The sequence below is a fragment of the Sciurus carolinensis genome, chromosome 6, assembly GCF_902686445.1.
Source record: "Sciurus carolinensis chromosome 6, mSciCar1.2, whole genome shotgun sequence".
Lineage (NCBI taxonomy): Eukaryota > Metazoa > Chordata > Mammalia > Rodentia > Sciuridae > Sciurus > Sciurus carolinensis.
In genome coordinates, this window is record NC_062218.1 from 146,146,118 (window position 1) to 146,158,751 (window position 12,634).

The following is a 12,634-nucleotide window of genomic DNA, read 5'->3' on the forward strand; positions in this document are numbered from 1 at the left end:
AGGGTAATGAATGGAAAGGAGAGGGAAGGGGAATAGGAAAGACAGAATTAATTGGTCACAACTTTCCTAGCCTTGTATTTTTATACACAACCAGGGTAACTCCACATCATGTATGACCACAAGAGCAGGAAACTAATAGAATAAGTTATACTTTATGTATGTATAGTCTGCCAAAATACATTCTATATATAGAATATGTCACTAAAGTAAAAACTTTTAAAAAATATAAAACAGCGTTAGAAGAAAAAACTAGTTGCTGAGGCTGGCCTTGAACTTGCCATCCTCCTGCCTCAGCCTTCCAAGCCCCTGGGATTACAGGCATGGGCCACCATGCCCAGCTTTACACGGTTTTTGTGTGGATCAAGATAATACTTCTGAAGTGTTTGGCCCAGTATCTAGTGCCTGAGGGGCAGGCAGTAGATGCCAGTCTCCCTTCCCTTTGCCCTGGCCTTGGGCCGGGAGTCGCTTACCTTCTGGAGCAGCAGGGAAACACTGGAACAGAAAGAACCCTCCACTGCAGGGCTGGCTGTCTGGTCCTCAGCCTTCATCCACTGTTCTGGCTGTGTGACCTTAGACAAGTCACTTTGCCTCTCTGAGCTCAGTTGCCTAGAACACAGAGTTGGTTAGAGGCAGGGGAGGACCTGTCTGCCAGCCCAGGTTCCTTGTGGTTCTAGGTTCACACAGTAGCATCATCAGAAGCAGAAACAAGGGGCCAGCCCCCAGGCGCACACGAGGCTCGCCACCCCGCTGGGGAAGGCAGCTGCCCCGCCTCCGCCGCGTCTCACGCGCTGTGTTTGCTTCCTTTGCAGCAGCTGCAGGTGGTGCCCCTGTTCGGCGACATGCAGATAGAGCTGGCCAGATACATTAAGACCAGTGCTCACTATGAAGAGAACAAGTCCAAGTGAGTGCCTGCCGTAATGTCTCTAGGCTCCTGCGAGGACGCCCGGCCCGGGCAGGGGGCCGAGGGACCACTTCAGTCCCTCCTCCCTCCCCAGAGCCCTGGGCAGGTGGACCCTCAGATCGCTGGTGCCAGCGGAGGGAGCAGCGGAGGGTGCTCGAGCCCTTTTCTATCCGCCCTTTGCTGCCAGGTTCAAAAGGGCTCAGAGCACAGCCACGTCCCTCATCCTGCTAGTGGTAGCCCATGGCGTCCCCTCAGAGGGACAGCAGGAGTCCTTCCCTGAGAAGTGGGGAGGAGTGACTGGCTCTCGATGGCCAGCTTCATGTCCCCGACCCTGCTCAAGTTCTGTGACCGCGCAGTAAGTGCATGGTGAAGTGGGGCCGGCGTGGTTGCGGTGTGACGAGAGCCGACGCTCCCCTGGGGTCATCTGATAAACCATGATTCCAAGGCATCCGCGCTGAGGTCTGCGGTAGCAGTGGCTCACCGGACTTGGAGGACATCTGACTTCAACTTCTTCCACCTGCTTTGATCTCAGAGGCCCTTACGGAGGTGGCTTCTGAGTGCATTCCACCCAGGGCTGAGTGGACATGGCTTTTCCAAGTGGAGGGGAACTGGCCACCCTGTGGTCACCGGTGAGAATTCAGTGTCTTAAAAGGAGAGCAGTGGAGCCCCTGCAGTGAGCTCCCAGGGAACCCAGGGCCTCCATCCTCAGGGGCTGCCGGGAGGGAGGAGCCCGGGCCAGGAATGAGGTGGTCACTTTCTGCCCCTTTCCTTCCTGGCTTCTCGACCATGTGACACTGGCTGGGAGGGCTGGTGTATGACCAGGGCAGGGAGTCAGAGGCTTGAGTGGTGGTCTCTCTGTCCCTCCAAGTAACTCAAAATAAAGGAAGGCAAAGTACAAGCGGGAGGAAGGCTGGCTGTTCTGAGCACCCCGGGGAGAACCACTGCAGGGCTCCTTTTAAAATATTAACTTCTCTCCAAAATCTTCCTCTGCCCCGTGTGGTGCTCATGCTCAGTCCTCTGCTGGGTCACTCACTCTGGACAGCAGAAGACAAGAAGGGGACTGAGGACTTTCATGCATTCATTTTCTCTCCAGTGCAGGATGGGTTTTCTTTCTTTTCTTTTTTTGGTACCAGGGATTGAACCCAGGGGTGCTTTACCACTGAGCCTCATCCCCAGCCCTTTTTGTATTTTATTTTTGAACAGGGTCTCACTGAGTTGCTTAGGGCCTTGCCAAGTTGCTGAGGCTGGCCTTGAACTTGCCATCCTCCTGCCTCAGCCTCCTGAGCTGCTGAGATTATAGGTGTGCACCACCAGTCATGCAGGGTGGAGTTCCTGATGACATCTTTCAGGAAAGGTAGAGAGGAAGAAGAGGACAGGGAAGGGGGAAAGAGATGGGGCAGGAGAAGGATTCCAGCCCTGCGTCCCAGGGGTCCTGGCCTTCTCACTGTGGTTGTGTCCATGTTACTGGGCCACCCTGGAAAGGAGGCACACACCCATTCGAGTTGTCCCAGTCAGTCCAGCTCAAGGGCCCCTCCAGAGCCAGCCGCTACCACCGCACCAGTGTTCTTAGAGTCAGGGGACAGGTTCAGAGAATTGGCCACCTTGCCTTTTCTTTTCTTGGATTCCAACCTTGTACCCCTAGAAAGGCTGTGATCCCCAGCCCCACCCTTGTGGAACTGGTAAGTACTGTGGACCCACTATCTGGAAAGGCCTGTGGTTGGGTCTTGGAGGAGGCTGGCCACAAGGAGGAGGAAGAGGAGGAGGACTGTTCCTCGAAGCCTGTGGTCTCCACAGCGCCATACTTAGCAGACTCAGGACACCTCTTTCTGGCTCACCCAGGGAGCAGCCATGTTGGCTGAGGACCAGGAGCAACTAGGGCGTGGAAGGAGCGTGTCCCACCCAGGAGCCTGGGGCTGGCCCTGCTCTGACCCTGTGGTTTTCTACCCAGGTGGACGTGCACGCAGAGCAGCATCAGCCCCCAGTACAACATCTGCGAGCAGATGGTTCAGATCCGGGATGACCACATCCGCTTCATCTCAGAGCTCGCTCGCTACAGCAACAGCGAGGTGAGCTCTGGCTGCTGGGATGGAGGCGTGAGGGGCAGCTGGAAAGAGCAGGAACACACATCTGGGGCAGGAGGGCAGAGCTGCCTGCAGCATGGATACTTACAGCCAGATAGATCCAGGGTTCATTTTGGTTCTGTCTCTGCCCTTTGCAAGTTATTCAACATCTCTGTGCCTCAGTTTCCTCATCTGCACAATGGGTGTAATATTAAAGCCTGGGAAGGGTATACAGAGGGAGTAATGGAGAGAAGATGGTTGGATGGGAGGAATAACTCCTAGTGTTCTGTAACATAGTTGGATAACTGGTTGACGACAGTTATTTCAGAGCAGCTAGTAGAGAGGATTTTGAAGCTTCCCAACACAAAGATATGATAAATGTCTGATGAGCTAGATAATGCCAATTCCCCTGATCTGATCCTCAGACATGTACATGTGTTGAAAAGTCACACTGCACCCTATAACTATATGTAGTTACGATGTATCAATTAAAATTTTAAAAATATATTTATTTAAAAAATGGGAGTAACAACAGTATCTACCCCAAAAGAGTCACTGAAAAATGAGATGATGTGGCCTGGAATGTGTGCTGTGCCATATTTCGGTGCCTGGTTTCTGGGTCGCTCCCTGTGGACGGCCTCCTAATAAACTGCATGTGCTTTTGGATAAACGGGCACCGCTGAGCTCCATCATCTTGAACCATCGGGCATCGGGCTGCTCTCTGGTTCCACCGTGTGGCCAGCAGCCGTAAGAACCTTTTTTTTTTTCTCCCCCAAAACCAAACTGGAGAAATATCTTTGACCTTGGAGCAATCTATTTGAAATGGGGTTAGTCTGACAAATGCAGGCAGTGTGGTCATCCAACCAACGACCCAGTGGACAAGGTTGATCTTTCTTACCAAATGTGCCAATCAACTGAAATGAGTCACAAAAAATCATTTATCCAAGGGCTAGACTCCTTCATTCATAGTCAGGTTTTAGTGGACTCCAAGGATATGTCTGACCCGAGGCAACTTTCTTTTAAAGTATCCATAGGTGATTTATTTTAGGACCTCTGCTGATATCAAATTCCAACAGTACTGAAGTCCTTGTATAAAATAGTGTAGTATTTGAATATAACCTACATGCATCCTCTTACATACTTTAAATTATCTCTAGATTACTTGTAATACCCAAGTCAATGAAAATGCTATATAAATAATTGCTATATAGTATTATACAACAAGAAAAAGTGTGTACATGCATTTTTTTCTGAATCTTTTTTCATCCACTATTGTGTAAATCCATTGGATGCAGGGCCCTGGACACAGAGGGTCAAGTGAGCATGCTCCGTAACAGTATGTAGCAAGTCAGTTTTCATTGTTTGCAGTAGCCATATTCTTTAAAGTAACCATGAACCCTGAACTAGCAACTACTGAACAATTGATCCAAGGAGAATGTACAGTTTGGTTCCTATGAGCCTCTGGGCACAGCATGTTCATCTACTGATGAAGATTTAGACATGTTTCTGTTTAAAGCCACCTTAGGTGTTATACAGTGTTGACTCATTGACATTACCTGAGGGCCCAAAGCACTGTGACTTATGTCTGAATGACGTTTACCTATCATATGGAGTGTTTCCATAAAGCACCTTATACATTTGCGCAAGTAGGGACATTGTTACAGCACATCAGTCTTACGCCTATGGCCATTTTAACTTGTGAAATCATCAGCAAAGCCCAAAAATGTGGACCCCATGGCACTAAGTAGACTGGAAAGGGACGCTTGTTTCCATGAGAGCTGAACAGGAACAGAGTCATCTTGTCCACCCTCAGCTGGGAATTTACACACCTCTGCACATGACTGAGAAATCACTACCAAGTTTTTGATTTGGGGGCTATTGGTAGATTTTAGCTGAATGACTTGTGATGAGTGTTCTATATGCAATAGAATAGAAAATTGGAGTCCCATGTACTAAGAGTCAGATTGTGGTGTGGACATTAGGGCTGCTTGCTTCCATATACATATTTAAGATCTTCGTGCAAGGATGTGTGCCTGATTCACTGTAGTCTGCCCTTCCTACTTGGAATACGGTCAGAAAAGATCTGAAGCCTGTGCCGCTTTGCCCCCAGGTGGTGAGTGGGGCTCTGGCACTGTGCCTCCTGAATTGGGACTCCAGCCATTTACAGGCATGTGACCTTCAGCAAGGCACCTGTCTGAGCCCAGTTCACCTGTCGAGGGGGCATAATCACTTCCTGTGAGTTCTTGGGGGGAGTCGGTAAGAAGCATACAAGAGTGCCAGGCACGTGACAGTGAGCCGTGGTGGATGTCCCCCAGGTGGTGACAGGTTCGGGGCTGGACAGCCAGAAGTCGGACGAGGAGTACCGGGAGCTGTTCGACCTGGCCCTGCGGGGCCTGCAGCTGTTATCCAAGTGGAGTGCCCACGTCATGGAGGTGGTAGGTGTCCCGGGACACAGGGCCTCGCTCTGACCTTCATTCACTTAGAGGCTTCCTGTCCTGCCTGTCCCCTCTGCTGATGACGGTATGGAGATGCACCTAATTCACACACCATACCACTCGCCACTTAGAGTGTGATTTCCTTGGCTTTTACTATGTTCACGGAGTTGTCTAACCAGTGTCAAATTGAGAACATCTCTATCACTATAAAAAGAAATCCTGTTATCATCACACCTTCTAATCCCTCCAGCTTTAAGCAATCACCTTTCTGTTTCTGTACATTTCCCTATTCTGAATTTTTCCTACAAAAAACTCATAAAGCACCTGGGCTTTTGTATGTGGCTTGATGTCACACATTTCCAAAGTTCATCTTCGGAGCATGAATCAGTACCTTTCCCCTCTTAGTGACTGAATAATCTCCCAAGACCCGGGTAAGCCACGTTTGATAAGCCACGTCCAGCAGTTGATGGACGTTGGGATTGTTCCTTCTCTCTCCAGTACTCCTGGAAGCTGGTTCACCCCACCGACAAGTTCTGCAACAAGGACTGTCCCGGCACGGCGGAGGAATACGAGAGGGCCACGCGCTACAACTACACCAGCGAGGAGAAGTTCGCCTTCGTGGAGGTAGGGAGGCCAGCCTCTCCACCCTGCCCAGGGCCGCTGACCACGCGGACAGACCACACTGGGCCTCTCGGGCTACATGCTTTTCCCTGGCCCCGTCTCCCATCCAGATTAATCTCTGTCAAAAGCCGTTATTCAGAAACGTTTAGAAACCCATTCCATTCTCAAAAGTCCAAAGGAAAATGTTTACTCCTTAAGAAAAAAAGGGCAAAAAATTAAAAAATAAAAAATACAGGCTAAAAGTTATATGAAAAGATACCCAGAAGGATGAGTGGCCGACGATGTAAATTGTAACCAGAATGAGAAGTGACCTTTACCAACCAGGAGAGCGAAGATTCAAAACACGATGCCCCTTGCAGGCGGGACTGGGGAAGTAGACATTCTCTGGTCTTTGGTGGCCTGTCTGCATTTTATGGCTTTTGCAAGGGCAAGCTGGTCATAGGTGTTAGCACAAAAAGACCCACAGGACGCAAACCTCACGGGTCATCTCAGCTCTTTATTCAGGGGGATGAAATGGTGCCGGTGGACCCACTTTCCTGGTGGAAAATGAGCCACTGAACAAAGAAAGGACCTGGGTTTACATAGGTGATTTTGAGGGGTGGTCTAGTGAACTTGTAGAGGTTTGCTTGGACAGTCAGGAGTGTGGGCCTTTTTTGGTCAAGGTCTGTGCACAGCATCTGAAGAGGATTCACTTTAGAGGAGATTAATGCCTCCCAGAGTTTGTTTCTTTTGAGGATGATAAAACATCTCCTCTCTGCCTTTAGCCAGCATCTGGAAAACATTGTCTTGGGAGACGAAAGCTGTCAATGCTTGACCTTCATTTTTACTCCCTTTTCCTTTTCTCAGGTCTCATTATTCAGGGAATGTTTTATTCTCCATATCCGTTAATAGTATCCACATTTTTAATGTTTACACCTGATTACTGTTTCAGTAGTTGTTTTTCTGGGAATGTGTCCCAGGAAATAAGCCAAATGTAGAGAGACGTAGTAGGTACATAGTTATTTATCATCGCATTGTTTATTATACCAGAATATGGGAAACAACTTAAATGTCCTTCAACATGAAGCCAGGTAAATAAATTAAAATATAACTATATCATAGAATGCTATGCAGTCACTAAAATAGATGTCCCTATGTGGAAGGCAGTGCACCCTATATTGCTAAGTTAAACAAACAAGCAGGGCTGGGGATCGGCTTAGTGGTAGAGCACTTGCCTAGCATGCACAAGGCCCTGCTATACATCTGCAGGCCTGTGGGGGAAAAACAAAGAACAGCATTTAAAATGACCCTATTTATACTAAATACAGTTTTGTATATTTGTTCAAAACCGAAAGACATAAATTTTTATTTATATATGCAAAGCCCTTAATAGTAGTAATTTCTGGAGGGAACACCCTTACTTCCCACTTGGTAACCTTTTGAATTGTTTTTTGTTTGTTTACTTACACAATAATTATTGGGAGGAAATTTTATTCACGTTTCATTGTGACAGCCACTTTGTTTTGAGCATCAGAAGCCTATGAGAGACTGGTCTAAGTTGGTCCTGAACGCTAACCCTGGGCCCTATTGTCACTTCATCTCTGAGCCTCAGCTTGTAAAATCAAAGTAATAATATATATTTTTTGATACTTGGGATCAAATTCAGGGGTGCTTAACCACTGAGGTGTATCCATGGCCCTTTTAATTTTAATATTTTTATTTAAAAAAATTTTTAGAAGTTGATAGACCTTTATTTTATTCATTTATTTACATGTGGTGCTGAGAATTGAATCCAGTGCCTCACACATGCTAGGCAAGTGCTCTACCACTGAGCCACAACCCCAGCCCCTTAATTTTTATTTTGAGACAAGGTCTCACTAAGTTGCTGAGCCTGGCCTAGAACTTGGAATCCTCCTGCCTCAGCCTCCCGAGTCACTGGGATTACAGACATGCCCCACCACGCTCAACTTGACTCATAATCTCCATCCTGCCCCATCCTGGGGTTATTGTTAAGAATCAAACAATAATTGTCAAGTAAGATAATGGCTGTAGATGAACTCTGAAAGACTAAAAGATCATGCAAATGTGAGAAGTTAGAGGCTACACTTTAAAGGATGGAGGTTCAGTGGTATAACTTCAGACAGGAAAAATATTGGAATCACACTCAACATTGTCCCGAGTGGCTCTCTGATCTCTTGCTTTTCCATCACTAATAGTCAACTTGAAAGTTTCCGGGTCATCACCATAGGAAGAGACCGTCATCCTCAAACCTGTTTAAACCAGGACAGTCAGAGGGTCTATGCAACTTTGTGAAACTGTTCATGTATCTCTTTTCATATAAAAGGAATGTGTATGGGCTGTAGGAAATTTAGAAGATGCTCCTTCAACTCCACCTCTGCCCTTACCTTCCTGCAGCCTCAAAATGTCATCCAAACAAAACCACCAGGGACATTTTGCTGTACTTGCTTCTAGTCCTCAATTTGCTATGCATTGAGAGGTTTTATCCTATTTATTAGTAGATCATATTAAGTATTTTTGAAAGAAAATAGTTCTCCATGACATTTAACATAAAACCAATGAAGTTACACCACTCCCTCTACCCTGAATCCCCAAATAGGATATGACCTTCAACTTGTTAAGCTGTTTCTTTTTGTATTTATATCCATAGATCTGAGTAATAATCCTGTGAGACTAGTTCTTGTTTTTTTTTAATTGATAATGTTTTTTAAAAAATATTTTTTGTTTTTGATGGGCTTTATTTTCTTATGTGATGCTGAGAATTGAACCCAGTGCCCCACACGTGCTAGACAAGTGCTCTACCACTGAGCCACAACCCCAGCCGGATAATACTTTCTATTGACTTCCTCTCTGGGGCATCAGCATTTAGACCTGTCATCTCTGCCTCTTACCTGCTAGCACACCCATTTCCCTATTTTCCCATAGAGGTAATTTCATACTTTTTGGTAAAATCTATAGTTCACCTAATATTATTATGAGCAAATATTTTTTTTTGTTGGTGAGTCACATCATCTAATACAAATACATTTATTTTTTCATACAGCTTTTTTTTAGAGGTAACAATGGCTTCTATTTTTTTTTTTTATCAACCTAATAAAAAGGCAGTCCAAAACTTAACCGACAAAATGTAAAACTCCTTACAAAAAGTCCATCGCAATCATTGCTTTAGGAATTTGATTGCTTCTCCCACCCCCCCGCCTTTGGAACCATTCCCTCTGAAGCCCTTTCCCTTCTATTTTGTAATGGTATGTCCCTGAACCTTCTGCCTGGCCACTGACCCGAGACTCTCCTCCTCATTATCTTGGATTCGTTCCCTCTCCCTCTCTCTCTCTCTCTCTCTCTCTCTCTCTCTCTCTCTCTCTCTCTCTCTCTCTCTTTCTCTCTCCCTCTCTCCCTCTCTCTGTCCTCTGTCTCTATCTCTCTCTCTCTCTTCCCCTCTTTGCCTCTCCCTCTCTCCCCCTCTCCCCCTCTCCCCCTCTCCCCCTGTCTCCCTCTTCCTCTCCCCCTCTCCCTCTCTCCCTCTCTCCTTCTCTCCTTCTCCTGTGATGGTTCTCAGGTCTGCCTCTTTCTTCATATGGATGGCATACATCCTCCAATAGCTTTCTAAAAACAGCTTATAGGAGAATTAATTTTTGAAAACATCAGTTTCTGAAAATGTTTCTATTCTAGCCTCACCTATAGTTGGCTGCATTTATAGGATTCTAAATTATAGGCAATTTTTTTACCAAATTTTTTAAAGTATTATTTCATTGTCATGTAACCTCCAGGGTTGCTATTGAAAACTGGAATTCTATTCTCCTCCCTGATTGCTTGTTTTCTTTTCTCTCTGCAGAAATTTTTTAATAACACCATTATTGAGATATCATTCATATGTCATAAAATTTACCCATTTAAAGTACACAATGTAATCACTTTTAATCTGTTCCCAGAGTTATTCACCACTGTCCAATTTTAAAATATTTTTGTCACTTCCCATTCTCCCTTCCCTAATTACAGAAACCCTAATCTACTTTGTCTGTAGAGATTTATCTTCTGGAGACTTGATGTAAATGGATTCTTTGTGACTGGTTTCTTAGACCGAGCATGCTAGTTTCAGAGTTCGCTGGTGCTGTAGCCTATATCAGTATTTCATTCCTTTATAGTTGAATAATGCTGCATAGTATTGATGGACCACATTTATTTATGGGTTCATCAATAAATAAGCATTTGGGTTGTTTCAGCTTTTTTGTTATTATGAATAATACTGATATGAACATTCACATACAAGTTTTTGTGTGAATATATTTTCACTTCCCTTGGGTTTATGCCTAGGAATGGAACTGCTGGGTTGTGACTCTGGGGCTGCCAAGTTGTTCTCCAGAGAAGCTGTGCCATTTTGTGATTCTATTACCAATCTCCGAGGGTTACACTTTCTTACATTGTTGCCTCAGGTGTTAACTGTTTTATTTTAGCCATCCTAGTGGTACTAAATAGTATCTGATTGTGGTTTTGATTTTCATCTTCCTAATCAATAATCATATTGAGCCTCTTTTCATGTGCCTTTTGGCCATCTGCATATCTTCAGAGAAATGTCCATTCATATCCTTTGCCCATTTTTTTTAATCATATTGTCTTTACTGTTGAGTTGTGTTTTACATGATATATTATTTGTTCAGATTTCTTCCCATTCCACAGATTCATTTCACTTTTTAGATGAATCCAGAAATCCAGTTTGGATTTTCTTTGGTCACTTAGACTCTTGCTATCATAATAAAGAAACACTGGCCTAATCAAGGCCACAGAGACTTATTCCTGTGTTTCCTTCTAGTTTTACATTTCCACTTTGGTCTTGGGTGCATCTTAATTTTTATATGAGGTGAGGTAGGGATCCAACTGCATTCTTTTGTATATGGATATACAGTTGTTTTTGCATCATTTGTCAGGGTATTCTTTCTCCATTGACTTGTATTGGGATCCTCATAAAAGTAAGCATTTATTCCAGGACTTTCTGTTCTCTCCCATTGATCTCTACATCTGTCATTATACGAAGACCACACTATTGTGATTACTATAGCTTTTCTTTCCCCTCCCTGGCACTGGGGATTGAACCCAGAGGTACTCTACCACTGAGCTACATCCCAGCCCTTTTTATTCTTTATTTTGAGACAGGGTCTCACTGAGTTCCCTTGCCTCAATCTTGCCATTCTCCTGCTAAGCCTTCCAAGTGGCTGGGGTTACAGGTGTATACCAGGGCAGCTGAATGATGACTGTAGTTCTGTGGAAAGTTTTGAAATCAGGAAATGTGAGTCTTCCAACTTTGTTTTTTCTTTTTCCTCTGTGGAAACCTGCCTACACATCTCTTTACCCCTGTTTTTCTGGAATCTCCCTGTGGGCACATTGCCGAGGGCCTTTTACGGTCATTGTTGGGGATACTAATGGACCATATCAATGTGGAAGTATGTATCCTCTGGAACTGAGGAATTTCCTTATATTTTAATTTTTGAAAATTCTTCTGTTTTCCCTCTTCTTTCTTTCTGTTGACATATTTTGCCCATTTTTAAAAAGTTGGATTTCCATCTTCTCAGTACTGAATTGTGAGAATCCTTTCCTTATTCTGGACACAAGACCACAATCATATATATGTTGTGTTTTTTCTGAACACTGGCTTTGCCATTTTGGTGTTTCTAAGGATGCCTTTTGAAGAATAGCAGCTTTTGATTTTGATAAAACCTGACTGATGAACTATTGGTAGTTTGCAGCTTTTGTTTTCTAGCTAGGAAATCTTGGCCTAACCCAAAGCTGTCAGGAGCTCCCTTTAGGTCCAACAGCCTTGCATGCCCCCTGTTTGGAGATTCCTGGTACTCCTTCCTTATCTAATTCTCCCTCTGACTCGGTGTTTTCCAGTTGCATCTCTAACCAGGACTTCGGACTCTATTGGGGCATAACTGTCCTTTGCTGCCCTCTTGCCTCTTAGTTCTTTGCACAAAATCTTTTTGCCAGCAGAACCATCATACTCTGGTTCCTCTGAAAATCTTCCCCTCCTGAACTCTGTTGCCACAGTTTAACACAAATGTTTTGTCTTTTTTTTTTTTTTTTTCCCCTTCCTTAATGAGGCTTCGGGTCTAAGCTCATCCTTAGTTCCTTTTCAACAAAAATTTCCTGTCTGCCCACCAAGGACCCAGGCCCTGTCCCCGGGGCACATGTAGCCAGGCTTTGGCCCTGCTGTGCTTCCAGCCTGGGGCACAAGGTCAAGCACATCATTAGGGGTGTGATCAGTGTAGCAGTTGAACAAAGGCTGATGTGGACACCTTTCTCCCTGAATTCTGAACCAACCAAGAAAAGACTACTTGAGGCTGATCAGGGTCAAAGGATGGGGTTTGTTCCTAGTAAAACTAGGGACTGGAGATCAAGGCACTTGCCCGCGACCACTAGTCTTCCTCTTCCTCCCTATTCCATCAGACTTGCCCAGTGGTAAGAGCAGCTGCAAAACTACATGCTTCCCTTCCTCTGGAGGGGGAGGAGATGGCTGCCGCAATATGACAGGACTCTGAAAAAAGGTGGAGCCAAGTTTGGGCCAGGGCACACCCCTCCCCTGTCTCCTGCCTCTCCAAACAGATAAGGGAGGGAAGGAGCAGCCAGGG

The 12,634-nt window shown here is 45.3% G+C and overlaps 1 protein-coding gene across 3 annotated transcripts in view; it reads left to right on the forward strand.

Moving 5' to 3' along the window:
* Positions 1–12,634, forward strand: part of Cyfip2 (cytoplasmic FMR1 interacting protein 2) — a 120,398-nt gene that overhangs the window by 37,050 nt on the left and 70,714 nt on the right. For all 3 annotated transcript variants that reach the window (XM_047555450.1, XM_047555449.1, XM_047555451.1), the window contains exons 10-13: positions 810–901; positions 2,850–2,967; positions 5,277–5,396; positions 5,895–6,020. In XM_047555450.1, the coding sequence (XP_047411406.1) occupies positions 810–901; positions 2,850–2,967; positions 5,277–5,396; positions 5,895–6,020 (456 nt within the window). The remainder of the gene's footprint in view (positions 1–809; positions 902–2,849; positions 2,968–5,276; positions 5,397–5,894; positions 6,021–12,634) is intronic.